At 51.6% G+C, this 21,530-nt stretch overlaps 2 protein-coding genes across 4 annotated transcripts; one reads left to right on the top strand and one right to left on the bottom strand.

Annotated features, from left to right (window-relative positions):
* The first annotated feature begins 537 nt into the window (after positions 1-537).
* Positions 538-10,258, top strand: RBM23 (RNA binding motif protein 23). The gene is made up of 5 exons (XM_084224170.1): positions 538-610; positions 3,015-3,273; positions 7,629-7,730; positions 9,270-9,339; positions 10,049-10,258. Exons 1-5 carry the CDS (start codon positions 563-565, stop codon positions 10,050-10,052), a joined length of 483 nt encoding a protein of 160 aa, XP_084080296.1. The 5' UTR covers positions 538-562; the 3' UTR covers positions 10,053-10,258.
* A 1,956-nt stretch (positions 10,259-12,214) lies between these two features.
* Positions 12,215-21,508, bottom strand: MRPL52 (mitochondrial ribosomal protein L52). Of its 3 annotated transcripts, XM_084224225.1 has the most exons (6): positions 20,566-20,749; positions 20,283-20,352; positions 18,014-18,081; positions 15,924-15,988; positions 13,817-13,935; positions 12,215-12,337 (listed from the first exon to the last, which is right to left on the bottom strand). In XM_084224225.1, exons 1-6 carry the CDS (start codon positions 20,732-20,734, stop codon positions 12,334-12,336), a joined length of 495 nt encoding a protein of 164 aa, XP_084080351.1. In that variant the 5' UTR covers positions 20,735-20,749; the 3' UTR covers positions 12,215-12,333. The 3 variants fall into 3 exon arrangements, with proteins under 3 accessions (XP_084080351.1, XP_084080352.1, XP_084080353.1); XM_084224226.1 differs by lacking the exon at positions 13,817-13,935 and having other exon boundaries at positions 12,221-12,337; positions 20,566-21,500; XM_084224227.1 differs by lacking the exons at positions 13,817-13,935; positions 15,924-15,988 and having other exon boundaries at positions 12,227-12,337; positions 20,566-21,508.
* Between the last annotated feature and the right edge of the window lie 22 nt (positions 21,509-21,530).

Below are 21,530 nucleotides of genomic sequence, written 5' to 3'. Positions count from 1 at the left end.
TGGGGTCAATTTCCCCAATTTTGGGGGAATTTGGGGTCAATTTGGGGTCAATTTCCCCAAATTTGGGATCAATTTTCCCAATTTTGGGTGAATTTGGGGTCAATTTCCCCAATTTTGGGTGAATTTTGGGTGAATTTGGGGTCGATTTCCCCAATTTTGGGTGAATTTGGGGTCAATTTCCCCAATTTTGGGTGAATTTTCCCAATTTTGGGTGAATTTGGGGTCTATTTGGGGTCGATTTCCACAATTTTGGGTGAATTTGGGGTCAATTTTCCCAATTTTGGGGTCAATTTCCCAGTTTTGGGTGAATTTGGGGTGAATTTCCCCAATTTTGGGTGAATTTGGGGTGAATTTCCCCAATTTTGGGTGAATTTGGGGTCAATTTTGGGTCAATTTCCCAATTTTGGGTGAATTTTGGGTGAATTTGGGGCCGTTCCAGGTTCGGGGGCGTGGGGGGGAGGGGCTCGGGAAGGGGGCGTGGCCTGTGCCAGGTGGGCTCAGGTGAGGCCACGCCCCCCACGCTCACCTGTGGCCCCTCCCCCAGATCGACTCCATCGTCCTGATGAGGGACCCGGACACGGGGCAGTCCAAGGGCTACGGCTTCATCACGGTGAGGGCACACCTGGGCACACCTGGGCACACCTGGGGGCACAGCTGGGGCACCTGGGCACACCTGAGATACACCTGGGCACACCTGAGATACACCTGGGGCACCTGAGATACACCTGGGAACGCCTGGGGGCACACCTGGGCACACCTGGGGGCACAGCTGGGGCACCTGGGCACACCTGGGCACACCTGAGATACACCTGGGCACACCTGGGCACACCTGGGCACACCTGGGCACACCTGAGATACACCTGGGCACACCTGAGATACACCTGGGCACACCTGGGCACACCTGGGGGCACAGCTGGGGCACCTGGGCACACCTGGGCACACCTGAGATACACCTGGGCACACCTGGGCACACCTGGGCACACCTGGGCACACCTGAGATACACCTGGGCACACCTGGGCACACCTGGGCACACCTGGGCACACCTGGCACACCTGGGCACACCTGGGCTCACCTGGGGGCACCTGAGATACACCTGAGATACACCTGGGCACACCTGGGCACACCTGGGCACACCTGGGGGCACCTGAGATACACCTGGGCACACCTGGGCACACCTGAGATACACCTGGGGGGCACCTGAGATACACCTGGGCACACCTGGGCACACCTGGGCACACCTGAGATACACCTGGGGGCACCTGAGATACACCTGGGAACGCCTGGGGGCACACCTGGGCACACCTGGGCACACCTGGGGGCACCTGAGATACACCTGGGCACACCTGGGCATACCTCGGGGCACCTGGAACACCTGGGGGCACCTGGGCACACCTGGGGGCACCTGAAGGCACACCTGGGCACACCTGGGGGCACACCTGGGCACACTTGGGGGCACCTGAGCACACCTGGAACACCTGGGGGCACCTGGGGGCACAGCTAGAACACCTGGGCATACCTGAGATACACCTGGGCACACCTGGGGGCACCTGAGCACACCTGGGGGCACACCTGGGCGCACCTGAGATACACCTGGGCACAGCTGGGGGCACACCTGGGGCACCTGGGCACACCTGGGGGCACACCTGGGCACACCTGGGGGCACCTGGAACACCTGGGCACACCAGGGCACACCTGGGGGCACAGCAGGGCACACCTGGACACACCTGGGCACACCTGGGGGCACACCTGGAACAGCTGGGCACACCTGGGCACACCTGGGCACACCTGGGCACACCTGGGCACACCTGAGATACACCTGGGCACACTTGAGATACACCTGGGCACACCTGAGATACACCTGAGATACACCTGGGCACACCTGGGCACACCTGGGGCTGGATTTGGGCCATTTTTGTGCGTTTTTTTCCCATTTTCGCGTGGTTTGGTGCCATTTTTCCCTCACCTGTGCCCACCTGTGCCCACCTGGGTGGATTTTGGGTCCATTTCACCCCATTTTGGGCGGATTTGGGTCATTTTTGGGCCGATTTTCCCCGTTTTTGGGCTGTTTCTCCCTCACCTGTGCCCACGTGTGCCCACCTGGGTTGAATTTGGGTCATTTTGGGTGGATTTGGGCCATTTTTGGGTAGATTATTTCCATTTTTGGGTGGATTTGGGTCATTTTTGTGCGGATTTTCCCCATTTTCCCCTCACCTGTGCCCACCTGTGCTCACCTGGGTGGATTTTGGGTCCATTTATCCCCATTTTGGGTCAATTTAACCCCATTTTGGGCGGATTTGGGCCATTTTTGGGCCGATTTTTCCCATTTCTGGGCTGTTTCTCCTTACCTGTGCCCACCTGTGCCCACCTGTGCCCACCTGGGTGGGTTTTGGGTCATTTTGGGTGGATTTGGGTCATTTTTGAGCGGATTTTTCCCATTTTTGGGCCGATTTTCCCCATTTTTGGGTATTTTTCCCTCACCTGTGCCCACCTGTGCCCACCTGTGCCCACCTGTGCCCACCTGGGTGGATTTTGGGTCCATTTAACCCCATTTTGGGTCCATTTAACCCCATTTTGGGTCCATTTAACCGCAATTTGGGTCCGTTTAACCCCATTTTGGGTGGATTTGGGTCATTTTTGGGTATTTTCCCCTCACCTGTGCCCACCTGTGCCCACCTATGCCCACCTGTGCCCACCTGGGCTGGTTTTTGGGTCCATTTAACCCCATTTTGGGTCCATTTAACCCCATTTTGGGTGGATTTGGGTCATTTTTGGGCCGATTTTCCCCATTTTTGAGCCGATTTTCCCCATTTCCCCCTCACCTGTGCTCACCTGTGCCCACCTGTGCCCACCTGGGCTGGAATTTGGGTCCATTTAAGTCAATTTTGGGTGGATTTGGGTCATTTCTGGTTGGATTTTCCCCATTTTTGGGTGGATTTGGGTGGGTTTTGGGTGGATTTTCCCCATTTTTCCCTCACCTGTGCCCACCTGTGCCCACCTGCGCCCACCTGGGCAGTTCCAGGAGGCCGAGTGCGCCCGGCGGGCGCTGGAGCAGCTCAACGGCTTCGAGCTGGCGGGGCGGCCGATGCGCGTGGGCCAGGTGAGCGAGCGCCCCGACGGCGCCACCGACGTCACCTTCCCCGAGGGGGCGGGGCCTGGAGCACCTGGCGCGGCCCCGCCCGCCTCGGGCATCACGGCGCCGCTCACCTGCGGGGACGACCCCGAGCTGGGCACGGCGGCCGGGAGGCTGCAGCTGATGGCCAAGCTGGCCGAAGGTGAGAGGGAGGGGCACACCTGGGCACACCTGGGCACACCTGGAATGGGATTTGGGGCCACCTGGGCACACCTGGGCACCCCTGGGGGCAGCTGGGCACACCTGGGGGGGGATTTGGGGCACCTGGGCACAGCTGGGAGGGCACCTGGGCATACCTGGGGACACCTGAGGATACACCTGGGCACACCTGGGGGCACCTGGGGACAGCTGGGAGGGGATTTGGGCGCAGCTGGGCACACCTGGGGGCAGCTGGGGGCACACCTGGGCATGGCTGGGATACACCTGGTGACACCTGGGGGCACCTGGGCACACCTGGGCGCACCTGGGGGCTCACCTGGGCACACCTGGGGACAGCTGGGCACACCTGGGGGGGGGTTTGGGCACACCTGGGGGCACCTGGGCGCACCTGGGCACGGCTGAGAGGGGGTTTGGGGCACCTGGGAGGGGATTTGGGCACACCTGGAATGGGATTTGGGGCCACCTGGGCGCACCTGGGCACAGCTGGGCACAGCTGGGGGCACCTGGGCACACCTGGGGGTACCTGGGGACACCTGGGCACACCTGGGGGTACCTGGGGACACCTGGGCACACCTGGGCACACCTGGGAGGGCACCTGGGAGGGGGTTGTGCACACCTGGGCACACCTGGGGGCACCTGGGCATACCTGGAATGGGATTTGGGGCCACCTGGGCACACCTGGGGACACCTGGGGGCTCACCTGGGGACAGCTGGGCACACCTGGGCACAGCTGGGGGCACCTGGGGGGACACCTGGGCACGGCTGGGCACAGCTGGGGGCACCTGGGGGCACACCTGGGAGGGGATTTGGGGCACCTGGGCACACCTGGGGGCACCTGGGCACACCTGGGCACACCTGGGGGTACCTGGGAGGGGGTTTGGGCACACCTGGGGGCACCTGGGAGGGGGTTTGGGCACACCTGGGCACACCTGGGGGCACCTGGGGGTACCTGGGGGCACCTGGGCACACCTGGGAGGGCACCTGGGGGCACCTGGGAGGGCACCTGGGCACACCTGGGGGCACCTGGGGGCACCTGGGGGTACCTGGGAGGGGATTTGGGCACACCTGGGCACACTTGGGGGCACCTGGGGACACCTGGGCACACCTGGGGGCACCTGGGCACGGCTGGGAGGGGATTTGGGACCACCTGGGCACACCTGGGCACAGCTGGGCACAGCTGGGGGCACCTGGGGATACACCTGGGCACACTTGGGGGCACCTGGGCACACCTGGGCACACCTGGGGGGGGATTTGGGGCACCTGGGCACAGCTGGGGGCACCTGGGCACGGGTTGGAGGGGGTTTGGGCACACCTAGGGGTACCTGGGCACACCTGGGCACAGCTGGGAGGGGATTTGGGCACACCTGGGCACACCTGGGCACACCTGGGGGCACCTGGGCACACCTGGGGGCACCTGGGCACACCTGGGGACAGCTGGGGGCACCTGGGGGCAGCTGGGCACACCTGGGAGGGGATTTGGGCACACCTGGGGGGGGATTTGAGCACACCTGGGCACACCTGGGCACAGCTGGGGGCACCTGGGAGGGCACCTGGGCACACCTGGGGGCACCTAGAATGGGATTTGGGGCCACCTGGGCACACCTGGGCACACCTGGGAGGGGGTTTGAGCACACCTGGGCACACCTGGGTACACCTGGGAGGGGGTTTGAGCACACCTGGGCACACCTGGGGACACGTGGGCACACCTGGGCACACCTGGGCACAGCTGGGATACACCTGGTGACACCTGGGAGGGGATTTGGGGGCACCTGGGCACACCTGGGGGCACCTGGGAGGGGATGGGAGGGGCAGAGGGAAAAAAACCCGGTGAAATTTGGGTGAAAAATGGGGATTTTGGGGTTACCTGGGGGCACCTGGGCACACCTGGGCACACCTGGGGGCACCTGGGAGGGGATTTGAGCACACCTGGGCACACCTGGAGGGGGGTTGGGCACACCTGGGGGCAGCTGGGCGCACCTGGGGGCACCTGGGAGGGGGTTTGGGCACACCTGGGCACACCTGGGGGCACCTGGGCACACCTGGGCACACCTGGGGGTACACCTGGGCACATCTGGGGGCACCTGGGAGGGGATTTGGGCACACCTGGGCACATCTGGGCACACCTGGGCACACCTGGGGGCACCTGGGGGGGTTTGGGGCCACCTGGGCACAGCTGGGGGCACCTGGGGGGGTTTGGGCACACCTGGGGGCACACCTGGGCACACCTGGGAGGGGATCTGGGGTGTCTCAGGTGGGGTTTTTGGCGTCCCTGACCCCGATTTTGGGCTGAATTCGGGCGGTTTTGGGGTTCCCGATTTTGGGCTGAATTTGGGCGGTTTTGGGGGTTTCCAGGGATGATTTTTGGGGTTTTTGGGGTTCCAGACACCGATTTTGGGCTGAATTGGGGCGGTTTTGGGGGTTCCAAATTTTGGGTTGAATTCTGGTGGTTTTGGGGAATCTGGGGGCGATTTTGGGTGTCCCTGACCCTGATTTTGGGCTGAATTGGGGCGGTTTTGGGGTTTCTGGGGGAGGTTTTGGGCTGAATTCGGGTGGTTTTGGGGTTTTTGGGGGTGTTTTTGGGGATTTTTGGTGTCCCTGGCCCAAATTTTGGGCTGAATTTGGGCATTTTGGGGGTTTCTGGGGGTGTTTTGGGGTTTTTGGTGTCCCTGACCCCGATTTTGGGCTGAATTTTGGCGGGTTTGGGGTTTCTGGGGGTGATTTTGGGCTGAATTTGGGCCATTTTCGGTGTTCCCGATTTTGGGTTGAATTCTGCCGTTTTTGGGGTTTCTCGGGTGATTTTTGGGGTTTTTGGGGTGGCTGACCCCGATTTTGGGCTGAATTTGGGCTTTTTTGGGGTTCCCGGTGCTCTTTTTTAGGGTTTTTGGTGTCCCTGACCCCGATTTTGGGCTGAATTTGGGCCGTTTTGGGGTTTCTGGGGGTGGTTTTGGGCTGAATCTGGGCGTTTTTGGGGTTCCCGATTTTGGGCTGAATTTGGGCGGTTTTGGGGGTTTCCAGGGATGATTTTTGGGGTTTTTGGGGTTCCAGACACCGATTTTGGGCTGAATTGGGGCGGTTTTGGGGGTTCCCAATTTTGGGTTGAATTCTGGCGGTTTTGGGGAATCTGGGGGTGATTTTGGGTGTCCCTGACCCTGATTTTGGGCTGAATTTTGGCGGTTTTGGGGTTTCTGGGGGTGATTTTGGGCTGAATTTGGGCGGTTTTGGGGTTTCCAGGGCTGATTTTTGGGGTTTTTGGGGTTCCCAACACCGATTTTGGGCTGAATTGGGGTGGTTTTGGGGTTTTGGGAATGTTTTTTGGGGTTCTAGACACCGATTTTGGGCTGAATTGGGGCGGTTTTGGGGGTTCCAAATTTTGGGTTGAATTCTGGTGGTTTTGGGGAATCTGGGGGTGATTTTGGGTGTCCCTGACCCAGATTTTGGGCTGAATTCGGGCGGTTTTGGGGTTTCTGGGGTGATTTTTGAGGTTTTTGGCGTCCCTGACCCCGATTTTGGGCTGAATTTTGGCATTTTTGGGGTTTCTGGGGGTGATTTTGGGCTGAATTGGGGCCTTTTTGGGGTTTCTGGGGTGATTTTTGGGTTTTTTGGTGTCCCTGACCCCGATTTTAGGGTGAATTGGGGCGGTTTTGGGGATTCTGTGGGTGACTTCGGGGTTTTTGGGGTGGCTGACCCCGAGTTTGGGCTGAATTCGGGCATTTTTGGGGTTTCCAGGGCTGATTTTTGAGGTTTTTGGTGTCCCTGACCCCGATTTTGGGCTGAATTTCGGAAGTTTTGGGGTTTTGGGGGTGGTTCTTGGGGTGGCTGACCCTGAATTTGGGCGGTTTTGGGGGTTTTTGGTGTTCCTGACCCCGATTTTGGGCTGAATTTGGGCGGTTTTGGGGAATCTGGGGGTGGTTTTGGGCTGAATTTTGCTGTTTTTGGGGTTTCTGGGGGTGGTTTTGGGCTGAATTGGGGCGGTTTTGGTGTCCCTGACCCCGATTTTGGGCTGAATTCGGGCGGATTTGGGGATTCTGGGGGTGATTTTGGGCTGAATTCGGCCGTTTTTGGTGTTCCCGATTTTGGGCTGAATTCGGCCGTTTTTGGGGTTCCCGATTTTGGGCTGAATTCGGCCGTTTTTGGGGTTTCTGGGGATGATTTTGGGCTGAATTCGGCCGTTTTGGGTGTTCCCAATTTTGGGTTGAATTCAGCCGTTTTGGGTGTTCCCGATTTTGGGTTGAATTCTGGTGTTTTTGGTGTTCCCGATTTTGGGCTGAATTTGGCCGTTTTTGGTGTCCCTGACCCCGATTTTGGGTTGAATTCTGGTGTTTTTGGGTTCCTCTCCAGGCTCGGGGCTGCAGCTCCCCGCCCCCGCCCAGGCGGCGCTGCAGCAGCTGAACGGGGCCCTGACCCCGCTGGGGGCGGGGCTGAACCCGGCCGCGCTGACAGGTACGGCTGGGGGCGGGGCTAGAGATGGGGGGGCGGGGCTAAAGGGGTGGGGAGGGGCTGAACCCGGCCGCGCTCACAGGTGAGGGGGCGGGGCTAGAGGGGTGGGCGGGGCTAAGGGGGGAGGGGAGGGGCTAAAGGGGTGGAGGAGGGGCTAGAGGGGTGGGGGAGGGGCTAAGGGGGTGGGGGATGGGGCCCTGACCCCGCTGGGGGCGGGGCTGAACCCGGCCGCGCTCACAGGTAAGGGGGCGGGGCTAGAGGGGGGGCGGGGCTAGAGGGAGAGGGAGGGGCTAAAGGGATGGGGGATGGGGATAAAGGGATGGGGGCGGGGCTGAACCCGGCCGCGCTCACAGGTAAGGGGGCGGGGCTAGAGGGGTGGGGGCGGGGCTAAAGGGATGGGGCTAAAGGGGGAGGGGTTAAAGGGGTGGGGTGGGGCTAAACCCGGCCGCGCTCACAGGTAAGGGGGCGGGGCTAAAGAATGGGGGAGGGGCTAAAGGGATGGGGGAGGGGCTTAATAGGGGGTAAAGGGGTGGGGGAGGGGCCGAGGGAACCGAGCATGGGGTGGGGGAGGGGCAGAACCCCGAAATTGGGGATTTGGGGGGGGAGGAGGGGGGGTTGGGGGAGGGGAGGGATCCAAAATCGGGGGGTGGGGGAGGGGATTTTGAGGGGGGGGGAATTTTGGGGAATTTTTGGAAATTTTGGAGGGAAATTTGGGGAAAATTTTAGGAATTGTGAGGAAGATTTGGGGATTTTTTGGGAAAATTTTATGGAAAATTCGGGGAATTTCAGAGATTTTGGGAATTTTGGGGATTTGGGGGGATTTGGGAATTTGGGAGGATTTTGGTGATTTGCGGGATTTTGGGGAATTTTGGGGAATTCTGGGAATTTGGGGGGATTTGGGGAATTTTGGGGAATTCTGGGAATTTTGGGGGGATTTTGGGGAATTTTGGGGGGGTTTTGGGAGAATTTGGGGGATTTGGGGGATTTTCGGAATTGTGAGGAAAATTTGGGGATTTTTTGGGGAGAATGTGGGGGGATTTGGGGAATTTTGGAGGATTTTGGGGATTTGGGGGATTTTGGGAAATTTCGGGAATTTTTGGGGAATTTTTGGGGAATTTTTGGAGAATTTTGGGAGAAATTTGAGAATTTTGGGGAAATTTTGGGGTAATTTTGGGGATGTGGCAATTTGGGAATTTTGGGGGGATTTTGGGAATTTGGGGAATTTGGGGGGATTTGGGAATTTTGGGGCTTTGGGGGGATTTTAGGGAATTTTGGGGATTTTGGGAATTTTAGGGAATTTCAGGAATTTTGGGGATTTGGGGAATTTGGGAATTTTAGGGAATTTTGGGAGAATTTTGGGGATTTGGGAGAATTTTGGGAATTTTAAGAATTTTGGAAGATTTTGGGGGATTTTGGGAATTTTAGGGAATTTTGGGAGAATTTTGGGGATTTGGGAATTTTTGGGAATTTTTGGGAATTTCGGGAATTTCGGGATTTGGGCCCCCCTGACCCCTCCCCCCCCGTTTCTCGCCCCTCCCCCAGCCCTGAGCCCGGCGCTGAATTTGGCCTCGCAGTGTCTGACGCTCTCGGGGCTCTTCTCACCCCAGACCATGTGAGCAAACCAGTACAAACCAGTACAGACCAGTACAGACCAGTACAGACCAGTATGGACCCCCCCCGACCCCCCCCGGCCCCTCCCAGTACAAACCAGTAAGGGAAAAGCCCAAACCAGTACAAACCAGTACAAACCAGTAACCCCAGACCCCATCCCAGTCCATCCCAGTGAGCCCAAACCCCCTCCCAGTCCATCCCAGTTTGGTCCCAGTTCATCCCAGTCCCATCCCAGTACAAACCAGTAAGGGAAAAGGCCAAACCAGTTTCATCCCAGTATAAACCAGTAACCCCAAACCCCCTCCCAGTCCCTCCCAATCCATCCCAGTTCCCTCCCAGTCCCTCCCAGTTCCCTCCCAGTCCCTCCCAGTTCCCTCCCAGTCCTTCCCAGTTCCCTCCCAGTCCCTCCCAGTCCCTCCCAGTCCCTCCCAGTCCCTCCCAGTTCCCTCCCAGTCCCTCCCAGTCCCTCCCAGTTCCCTCCCAGTTCCTCCCAGTCCCTCCCAATCCCTCCCAGTTCATCCCAGTTCCCTCCCAGTCCATCCCAGTCCCTCCCAGTCCCTCCCAGTTCCCTCCCAGTCCCTCCCAGTCCATCCCAGTCCCTCCCAGTCCCTCCCAGTCCCTCCCAGTCCCTCCCAGTCCCTCCCAGTCCCTCCCAGTCCATCCCAGTCCCTCCCAGTTCCCCTCTAACCCCGCCCCCTTTTTCTTTCCAGGTGAGACTCGGCTCCGCCCCCTCTCCTCAGACCACGCCCCCTTCCCTCTCCAGCCCCTCCCCTCGGTGGGGAGCAAAGGGGGCGTGGCCTCAGCGCTGGCCCCGCCCCCTGCCGGGGTTGGAATTTTGGGAATTTTGGGAATTTTGGGAATTTTGGGAATTTTTTGGTTTTTTTTGGGTTTGTTTTTTTTTTTTTGGCTCCGGAATCGGAAAAATAAAAAAAAAAAAAAATTCACAAAAAAAAAAATCCGAACTGGTTTGGACTGGTTTGTACTGGGAGGGACTGGGAGGGACTGGGAGGGAACTGGGAGGGAACTGGGATGCAGAGGAAATCGAAACTGGGCAAACTGGTGTTACTGGGAGGGACTGGGAGGGACTGGGAGGGACTGGGAGGGGACTGGGAGGGACTGGGAGGGACTGGGAGGGACTGGGATGGACTGGGAGGAACTGGGAGGGACTGGGATGGACTGGGATGGACTGGGAGGGACTGGGAGGGACTGGGAGGGAACTGGGAGGGACTGGGAGGGAACTGGGAGGGACTGGGATGGACTGGGAGGGACTGGGAGGGACTGGGAGGGAACTGGGAGGGACTGGGAGGGAACTGGGAGGGACTGGGAGGGAACTGGGATGGAACTGGGAGGGACTGGGAGGGACTGGGAGGGAACTGGGAGGGACTGGGAGGGAACTGGGAGGGACTGGGATGGACTGGGAGGAACTGGGAGGGACTGGGATGGACTGGGATGGACTGGGAGGGACTGGGAGGGACTGGGAGGGAACTGGGAGGGACTGGGAGGGAACTGGGAGGGACTGGGAGGGACTGGGAGGGACTGGGAGGGACTGGGAGGGACTGGGAGGGAACTGGGAGGGACTGGGAGGGACTGGGATGGACTGGGAGGAACTGGGAGGGACTGGGATGGACTGGGATGGACTGGGAGGGACTGGGAGGGACTGGGAGGGAACTGGGAGGGACTGGGAGGGAACTGGGAGGGACTGGGAGGGACTGGGAGGGACTGGGAGGGACTGGGAGGGACTGGGAGGGGTTTTGGGGTTACTGGTTTGCACTGGGAGGGAACTGGGGGTCACTGGTTTGTACTGGGAGGGAACTGGGAGGGACTGGGATGGAACTGGGAGGGTGTTTGGAGTTACTGGTTTGCACTGGGAGGGAACTGGGAGGGGACTGGGCCATACTGGTTTTACTGGGAAGTGGATTTGGAGTTACTGGTTTGGACTGGGAGGGCACTGGGAGGGCACTGGGGGTCACTGGTTTGTACTGGGAGGGCACTGGTTTGTACTGGTTTGTACTGGGAGGGCACTGGGGGTCACTGGTTTGTACTGGTTTGTACTGGGAGGGCACTGGGGGTCACTGGTTTGTACTGGTTTGTACTGGGAGGGCACTGGGGGTCACTGGTTTGTACTGGGAGGGCACTGGGGGTCACTGGTTTATACTGGGAGGGCACTGGGGGTCACTGGTTTGTACTGGTTTATACTGGGAGGGCACTGGTTTGTACTGGTTTATGCTGGGAGGGCACTGGGGGTCACTGGTTTATACTGGGAGGGCACTGGGGGTCAGTGGTTTGTACTGGTTTGTACTGGTTTATACTGGGAGGGCACTGGGGGTCACTGGTTTATACTGGGAGGGCACTGGGGGTCAGTGGTTTGTACTGGTTTGTACTGGTTTATACTGGGAGGGCACTGGGGGTCACTGGTTTATACTGGGAGGGCACTGGGGGTCAGTGGTTTGTACTGGTTTGTACTGGTTTATACTGGGAGGGCACTGGGGGTCACTGGTTTATACTGGGAGGGCACTGGGGGTCACTGGTTTATACTGGGAGGGCACTGGTTTGTACTGGTTTATACTGGGAGGGCACTGGTTTGTACTGGTTTGTACTGGTTTATACTGGGAGGGGTTCTGGGGTCGCTGGTCAGTTCTGACTCTCATTTGCATACATTTGCATAGATTTGCATATCAATGAGGTCGCTCAGAGGCCCCTCCCAGTCCCTCCCAGTACAAACCAGTAACCCCCAGTCCCAATTATCATTACCCAAATTGATATTCCCCCAGGTCTAATTTGCATAAATTTACATATTAACGAGGTAGGCGTGGCTAGAGCCACATCCAGGCCCCTCCCAGTCCCTCCCAGTTCCCTCCCAGTATAAACCAGTAACCACCAGTCCCGTCTGCGCTGACATCGCCGTTTTTATTTTGCATCTCATTTGCATAAATTTCCATTAACTAGGCTCCTGCGGCCGGAAGTGGGCGGAGCTTCCAGCAGGGGCGGGGCCTGATCACCTGTGGGGGGAGGGGAGAGGGGTTAGACCACGCCCAGCAGGCCCAGACCAGTATAAACCAGTATGGACCAGTATAAACCAGTATAAACCAGTATGAACCAGTATAAACCAGTATCGACCAGTATAAACCAGTATAAACCAGTTCAAACCAGTATAAACCAGTATGAACCAGTATAAACCAGTATGGACCAGTATAAACCAGTATAAACCAGTTCAAATCAGTATAAACCAGTATGAACCAGTATAAACCAGTATCGACCAGTATAAACCAGTTCAAACCAGTATAAACCAGTATAAACCAGTATAAACCAGTTCAAACCAGTTCAAACCAGTTCCCCCAAACCCCTCCCAGTCCATCCCAGTACAAACCAGTAACTCCCAGTAACCCCAGAGGCCAAACCAGTTCAAACCAGTTCAAACCAGTACAAACCAGTAACCCCCAAACCCCACCCCAGTCCAAACCAGTAACCCCAAACCCCCTCCCAGTACAAACCAGTATGACCCAGTGACCTCCCAGTCCGTCCCAGTTTGACCCCAGCCCCCTCCCAGTACAAACCAGTAACTCCCAGTTCCCTCCCAGTTCATCCCAGCCTCTCCCAGTATAAACCAGTATGGCCCAGTCACCTCCCAGTATAAACCAGTAACCCCAAACCCCCTCCCAGTTTAAACCAGTAACCCCCAGAACCCCTCCCAGTACAAACCAGTGACACCAAACCCCATCCCAGTATAAACCAGTAAGGCCCAGTGACCTCCCAGTCCCTCCCAGTTTGATCCCAGTGCCCTCCCAGTATGGACCAGTATGGACCAGTAACCCCAAACCCCCCCCAGTCCCTCCCAGTCCCCTCCCAGTATAAACCAGTACAAATCAGTAACTCCCAGTTTGATCCCAGTTTGATCCCAGTCCCCTCCCAGTTCATCCCAGTAACCCCCAGCTCCCTCCCAGTATAAACCAGTGACCCCCAGTGCCCTCCCAGTTCATCCCAGTTTGATCCCAGTCCCCTCCCAGTACAAACCAGTAACTCCCAGTTCCCTCCCAGTCCATCCCATTTTGATCCCAGTTCTCTCCCAGTATAAACCAGTATAAACCAGTGACCCCAAACCCCCTCCCAGTTTGATCCCAGTCCCTCCCAGTATAAACCAGTAACTCCAGAGCCCCTCCCAGTACAAACCAGTAACTCCCAGTTCCCTCCCAGTTCATCCCAGTTTGATCCCAGCCTCTCCCAGTACAAACCAGTATAAACCAGTAACCCCAAACCCCCTCCCAGTACAAACCAGTATAAACCAGTAACCCCCAGTTCCCTCTCAGTCCCTCCCAGTTCATCCCAGTCCATCCCAGTACCAACCAGTAACCCCAAATCCCATCCCAGTATAAACCAGTAAGGCCCAAACCTCCTCCCAGTCCCTCCCAGTTTGATCCCAACCCCCTCCCAGTACAAACCAGTACAAACCAGTTCCCCCCCAGCCCCTCCCAGTCTCTCACCGCTCCGTCCCGCTCCGTACTGGTCCATACTGGTCCGTACTGGTTTGTACTGGGAGCGCCTCGGGGTCCCTCCGGCTCTTGGCGGCCTCCAGGGAGCGGCTCAGGGCCAGGGCACGTAACTGGTTTATACTGGGAGTTACTGGTTTGTACTGGTTTGTACTGGTTTGTACTGGTTTGGGGGTTTTCCTTACTGGTTTGGGCTCTGGGGTTACTGGTTTGTACTGGGAGGGGACTGGGATTGAACTGGGAGGGGTTTGGGGTTACTGGTTTGGACTGGGAGGGCGTTTGGGCTTACTGGTTTATACTGGTTTGTACTGGTTTGTACTGGTTTGGGGGTTTGCCTTACTGGTTTGGGCTCTGGGGTTACTGGGATGAACTGGGAGTTACTGGTTTATACTGGGATGGGGTTTAAGGGTTACTGGGAGGGACTGGGATGGACTGGGAGGGGGTTTGGGGTTACTGGTTTGTACTGGTTTGTACTGGTTTGTACTGGTTTGGGGGTTTTTCTTACTGGTTTCAGGTCTGGGGTTACTGGTTTGTACTGGGAGGGGACTGGGCCATACTGGGATGAACTGGGATGAACTGGGAGGGGGTTTGGGGTTACTGGGATGAACTGGGAGGGGCTCTGGGCTTACTGGGATGAACTGGGAATGCATTTATCCTTACTGGTTTGGGGTTTTCCCTTACTGGTTTGTACTGGTTTGGGCTCTGGGGTTACTGGTTTATACTGGGAGGGGGCTGGGATGAACTGGGAGGGGGTTTGGGGTTACTGGTTTATACTGGTTTGTACTGGGAGGGGGGTTTGTTACTGGTTTGGGCTTTGGGGTTACTGGGCTGGGTCAAAAATGGTCCAAACTGGTTTGTACTGGTCTGTACTGGTCTGCAATGGTCTATACTGGTCCATACTGGTCCATACTGGTCCGTACTGGTCCATACTGGTCCATACTGGTCCATACTGGTCCATACTGGTCCGTACTGGTCCATACTGGTCCATACTGGTCCGTACTGGTCCGTACTGGTCCATACTGGTCCATACTGGTTTATACTGGTCCGTATAGGTCCATACTGGTCCATACTGGTCCATACTGGTCCATACTGGTCCATACTGGTCCATACTGGTCCGTACTAGTTTATACTGGTCCATACTGGTCTGTACTGGTCCATACCGGTCCATACCGGTCCATACCGGTCCGTACTGGTCCATACTGGTCCGTACTGGCCCGTACTGGTCCATACTGGTCCGTACTGGTTTATACTGGTCCATACTGGTCCATACTGGTCCCTACCGGTCCGTACTGGTCCATACTGGTCCGTACTGGTCCATACTGGTCCGTACTGGTTTATACTGGTCCATACTGGTCCATACTGGTCCCTACCGGTCCGTACTGGTCCATACTGGTCCGTACTGGTCCATACTGGTCCATACTGGTCCATACTGGTCCGTACTGGTCCGTACTGGTCCATACTGGTCCATACTGGTCCATACTGGTCCGTACTGGTCCATACTGGTCCATACTGGTCCGTACTGGTCCGTACTGGTCCATACTGGTCCATACTGGTTTATACTGGTCCGTATAGGTCCATACTGGTCCATACTGGTCCATACTGGTCCATACTGGTCCATACTGGTCCATACTGGTCCGTACTAGTTTATACTGGTCCATACTGGTCTGTACTGGTCCATACCGGTCCATACCGGTCCATACCGGTCCGTACTGGTCCATACTGGTCCGTACTGGCCCGTACTGGTCCATACTGGTCCGTACTGGTTTATACTGGTCCATACTGGTCCATACTGGTCCCTACCGGTCCGTACTGGTCCATACTGGTCCGTACTGGTCCATACTGGTCCGTACTGGTTTATACTGGTCCATACTGGTCCATACTGGTCCCTACCGGTCCGTACTGGTCCATACTGGTCCGTACTGGTCCATACTGGTCCATACTGGTCCATACTGGTCCGTACTGGTCCGTACTGGTCCATACTGGTCCATACTGGTCCATACCGGTCCGTACTGGTCCATACTGGTCCATACTGGTCCGTACTGGTCCGTACTGGTCCATACTGGTCCGTACTGGTCCATACTGGTCCATACTGGTCACTCACCCCCAGCTCTCGGCTCTCGCGGCTCCTCCGGAGTTGCCCCCGCCAGGGGGGGGAGGGGCGCCCGTCTGGGGGTGGGGGAGGGGCGGGGTCGGGATCCCAAAAATTCCCAAATTTTTCCTCCCAAAATTCCCAATATTTTTTCCAAAATTTCCCCCCAAAATTCCCAAATTTCCCCCCAAAATTCCCAAATTTTCCCAAAATTTCCCCCCAAAATTCCCCAATTTTTTATTTTACCCCAAAATTCCCAAATTTTTCCCAAAATTCTCCAAAAATTTCCCCCCAAAATTCCAAAACTTTCCCCTCAAAATTCCCCAATTTTTAATTTTTCCCAAAATTCCGCAATTTCCTCCCCCAAATTCCCCAAATTTCAACCCAAAATTCCCCTTTTTTCCCCTGATTTTCCCCATCAAAATTCCCATTTTTATCTTCCAAAATTCCATTTTTTCCCCCCAAAATCGCCCTTTTTCCCCCCAATTTTTTCCGAAATTTCCCATTTTTTATCCCAAATTTTCCCAAAATCTCCGTTTTCCCCCCAAATTTCCGATTTTATCCCCAAAAATTCAAGTATTTCTCCCCAAAATTCCCATTTTTACCCCAAAAATTCCATTTTTATCCGCCAAAATTCCATGTTTTCCCCCCAAAATCCCCTTTTTTTCCCCAAATTTCCCCCCCAATTTTTTCCCAAATTTCCCCTTTTTTCTCCAAATTTCCCATTTTTTATCCCAAATTTTCCCAAAATCTCCGTTTTCCCCCAAATTTCCCATTTTAATCCCCAAAAATTCAAATATTTCCCCCCAAAATTCCCATTTTTACCCCAAAAATTCCATTTTTATTCCCTCAAAATTCCATTTTTTCCCCAAAAATTCCAATTTTTTCACCCCAATTTCCCCAAATTTCCCATTTTTTCCCCATTTTTTCCCAATTTCCTCTTTTTTACCCCAAATTTTCCCATTTTTCCCCCCAATTTTCCCAAAATCTCCGTTTTCCCCTCAATTTTTTTCCCAAATTTCCCTTTTTATCCCAAATTTCCCCAAAATTCCCATTTTTATCCCCAAAATTCCCATTTTTATCCCCCCAAAATTTCCATCTTTTCCCAAAAAATTCCCATTTTTTCCCCCAAAATTCCTTTTTTTTCCCCAAAACCCCCATTTTTTCCCCTAAAATTCCCATTTTAAACCCCAAAAATTCCATTTTTATCCTCCAAAATTCCATATTTCCCCCCAAAATCCCCCTTTTCCCCCCATTTTTTCCCAAATTTCCCCTTTTTTTATCCCAATTTTCCCAAAATCTCCGTTTTTCCCCCCAAATTTTCACCCAAAAAATCAATTTTTTTTCCCCAAAATTTCATTTTTATCCTCCAAAATTCAATTTTTTCCCCAAATTTCCCCATTTTTCCCCCAATTTTTTCCCAATTTCCTCTTTTTTTCCTCAAATTTCCCATTTTTTCCCCCCAAATTTTCCCAAAATCTCCGTTTTTCCCCCCAATTTTTCCCCAAATTCCCATTTTTATCCCCAAAATTTCCATTTTCCCCCAAAATCCCCAATTTTTCCCCCCCAAAATTCCCCTTTTTTATCCCCCCAAAATTCAAATATTTCCCCCCAAAATTCCCATTTTTATCCCCAAAATTCCCATTTTCCCCTAAAAAATTCAATTTTTTCCCAAAATTCAATTTTTATCCCCCCAAATTCCTATTTTTATCCCAAAAAATTCCATTTTCATCCCCAAAAATTCAATTTTTTTCCCCAAAAATTCCATTTTTTTTCACCCCAATTTCCCCAAAATCCCCATTTTCCCCCCAATTTTCCCAAAATCTACGTTTTTCCCCCCAAATTTTCCCCCAAATTCCCATTTTTATCCCCAAAAATTCAAATATTTTCCCCCAAAAATTCCATTTTATCCCTAAAAATTCAATTTTTTTTCCCCCAAAACCCCCATTTTTACCCTAAAAATTCCATTTTTTCCCCCCAAAATTCCATTTTTCCCCAAATTTCCCATTTTTTACACCAAATTTCCCATTTTTCACCCCATTTTTATCCCAATTTTCCCAAAATCTCCGTTTTTCCCCCCAAATTTTCCCCCCCCGTGTTACCGGCGTGGCTCCAGTCGGGGCGGTCGCGCAGGGGCCCGGGGCCGGCGGGGCTGGGGGAGAGGCCCTGCCTGGGAACGCCAAAATCACCCAAATTCACCCCAAAATCCAGAGGGGGTGAAAAATCAGAAATTTGGGAGAAAAAATAAAAAAAATCCGGGAAAAATCGTGAAAAAATTGGGAAAAATGTGGAAAATTTGGGGGAAAATATCGAAAATTTGCAAAAGAAAAATTCAAAAATTTGGGAAAAAAATTCAAAAATTTGGGAAAAAAATTCAAAAATTTGGGGGGAAAAATAAAAAAAATTTGGGGAAAAAATTCAAAAATTTGGGAAAAATATTTAAAAAAAACCCGAAAATTTCGTGGAAAAAATTCAAAAATTTGGAGAAAAAAATTGGGAAAAAAATCAAAAATTGGGAAAAAATGTCAAAATTTCGGGAAAAAAATTAAAAATTTCGGGAAAAATATCGAAAATTTTGGCAAAAAAATTAATAAAATTTGGGGAAAAAATACAGAAATTTGGGATAAAAATCGTGAAAAAAAAAAGCAAAAATTTGGGAAAAAAATTTGGGGGAAAATAATTCAAAAATTTGGGGGAAAAACTTCGAAAAATTCGGGAAAAATATCGAAAATTTGGGGGGAAAAATTGTGGAAAAAACATTGAAAATTTTGGGAAAAAATTTCGAAAATTTGGGGAAAAGATTCAGAAATTTGGGGGAAAAAATTCAAAATTTTGCAGAAAAAAAATTCAAAAATTTGGGGGAAAAAATCAAAAATTTGGGAAAAAAACTGAGAAAAAAATTTCAGAAATGTGGGGCAAAAATTCAAAAATTTGAAAAATAAAATTCAAAAATTTGGGGAAAAAATTTAAAAATTTGAGGGGAAAATTAAAAAATTTGGGAGAAAAAATTTCAGAAATTTGTGGGGAAAAATTTCAAAAATTGGGGAAAAAAACATTGAAAATTTTGGGGAAAAAACATTGAAAATTTTGGGGAAAATATCGAAAATTTGCAAAAAAAAATTCAGAAATTTGGGGGAAAAAACTGGGAAAAAATTCAGAAATTTTTGGGGAAAAAATTTCAAAAATTTGGGAAAAATATTTCGAAGAAATTTCAAAAATTTGGGGAAAAAAAATCCAAAAATTCGGGAAAAATATCAAAAATTTTGGGGATAAAAATGGGAAAAATTTGGGAAAAAAAAAATTAAAAAAATTGGGAAAAAAGTGGAAAATTTGCCAAACAAAATTCAAAAATTTGAGAGAAAACAATTTTTAAAAATTGGGAAAAAAAAATCGAAAAAATTTCAAAAATTTGCAAAAAAAAATTCAAAAATTTAGGGGGACAAATTCAGAAATTTGGGGAAAAAAATTCAAAACTTTGGGGGAAAAAATTTCAGAAATTTAGGGGAAAAAATTGAAAAATTTGGGGGAAAAAATTCAGAACTTGAGGTGAAAAAATTCCAAAAATTTGGGAAAAAAATTTCAAAAATTTGGGGAAAAAAATGGGAAAAATTTGGGAAAAAACATTGAAAATTCTAGGAAAAATATCGAAAATTTGTGAAAAAAAATTCAAAAATTTGTGAAAAAAATTCAAAAATTTGGGGGAAAAAAATCAGAAATTTGGGGGAAAAAAATCAGAAATTTAGGGAAAAAACTGGGAAAAAACTCCAAATCTTGGGAAAAACTTTAGAAATTTGGGGACAAAAATTCAAAAATTTGGGTGAAAAAAATTGGGGGAAAAACCCTGAAAAAATCCAGGAAAAAAATTCAAATGTTTGGGGAAAAAATGGGAAAAATTTGGGAAAAAAAACATTGAAAATTTGGGGAAAAATAAAAAAATTGGGAGAAAAAATTTCAAAAATTTGGGAAAAAATTTCAAAAATTAGGGGAAAAAGAAATTCAAAAAATCGGGAAAAAATTTCAAGAATTTGGAAAAAAATTTCAAGATTTTTGAGGAAAAATTAAAAAATTTTGGAAAATAAATTTGGGAAAATAAATCCCAAAAATTTGATGGAAAATCCCAACAATTGGGGGAGAAAATTCAAGAAATTTTGGAAAAAAACCCCAAAATTCCCCAAATTTCCCGAATTTGCCTCAAATTTTTCCCAAATTTTGAGAAATTAAAGAAAAAACCGCGCGGGAAATTCCCATTCCCGCCAAATCCCCGCAAAAACCGCGGGAAAATCGCGGAATTCCCGCCAAATCCTCCCCCTAAGCCACGCCCCGCGGCGAAACCACGCCCCCCTTCCGATGAAGCCACGCCTCTTTACTCACGCCTCTCGCCATTGGCCGATGCGCTGCGGGGGGCGGGGCAATGGGCGGAGCGATCGCGCCTGAACCTCCGCTAAGGGAAGACAACGCCGGTCAGCGCAAGCCACGCCCACCTCTCATTAAACCCCGCCCACCTCCCTTTAAACCACGCCCAGCCAATTAAAACCGCAATTAAACCGCGCCGAACCCTCCTAAGCCACGCCCACAGTTAATTAATTGATTAATTAACCCTTCCCGCTCCTCCCCCAGCCCTCAGGAACTTTCTCGATGCTTCCCCGGCACGCACCGAGCCGGAGCGCCTTGCGCGCCGCCATCTTGGAAAATCCCGGAACTGACGTCAGCACGCACGCTGCGTGCAATGCTTTAGTTCCTTTTAGCCGCCATGTTGTACGGAATTTCCTTCTGTGCGCCGCCATCTTGTGAAGCAACACTGAGCGGTCAACGGGCGTCGCCATCTTGTACGGCAGGAAGCGGAAGCGCCGCCATTTTGAGGCTGAGGGGGTTCCGGATTTTATTTGCGGTTTTTTTCCGTTTTTTTCCATTTTATTTCTTTTTATTTCGCTTCTCTCGAAATTTATTTCTTAATTTTCGGAGTTTTGTCGAGATTCTGTTTTATTCTTAGACATTTTCCGTTTAATGTTTATTTTTTTGTGAGATTTTGGGGGTTTTTTACCGATTCGGAGACATTTGTAGGGTTTTAAAAAATTACTCCGAAGCTTTTTAAAAGGGTTTTTATTTCGATTATTTTTTAGGTTTTTTTTTTGGTAAAGTTTTATTGGGCTATTTTTCTTTTAAGTTTTTTTTTTTTTTTGAGGGTTTTTTGTAAACTTTGATTACTTTGGACTCTATTTGTTTAAATATGCGGCTCCTTTGAATTTTCTGTATTTTTTAAACCTTTTAAACCTTCTTAAAAATATTTGAAATTTTTAAGGTATTTTCTTTTTAATTTGGAGGCTTTTTCAGGGCTTTTTTGCAGAGTTTCACTCTTTTAAAAGATTTTTTTGTACTGTGAATGTTTTAGGGTTATTTTAATGATTTTAGGGGGTTTTTTATGTGGAGTTCGAGACTTTTTTAGATCTTTTGGTCGAGTTTGATTCTTTTTAGTGCATTTTGTGGACTTTGATCCTTTTTCGTTTTTTCCTTTAATATATTTTGTCTTTAAACGTCTTTTTGCGGCTTTTGTAGAGATTAATTTAATATTTTGACCCTTTTTAGGACTTTTTTTAACATTTTAATATTTTTTAAAGTCTG

The sequence above is a fragment of the Fringilla coelebs genome (assembly GCF_963513975.1).
Source record: "Fringilla coelebs genome assembly, chromosome: 34".
Lineage (NCBI taxonomy): Eukaryota > Metazoa > Chordata > Aves > Passeriformes > Fringillidae > Fringilla > Fringilla coelebs.
This window is presented reverse-complemented; position numbering and strand designations above follow the sequence as displayed.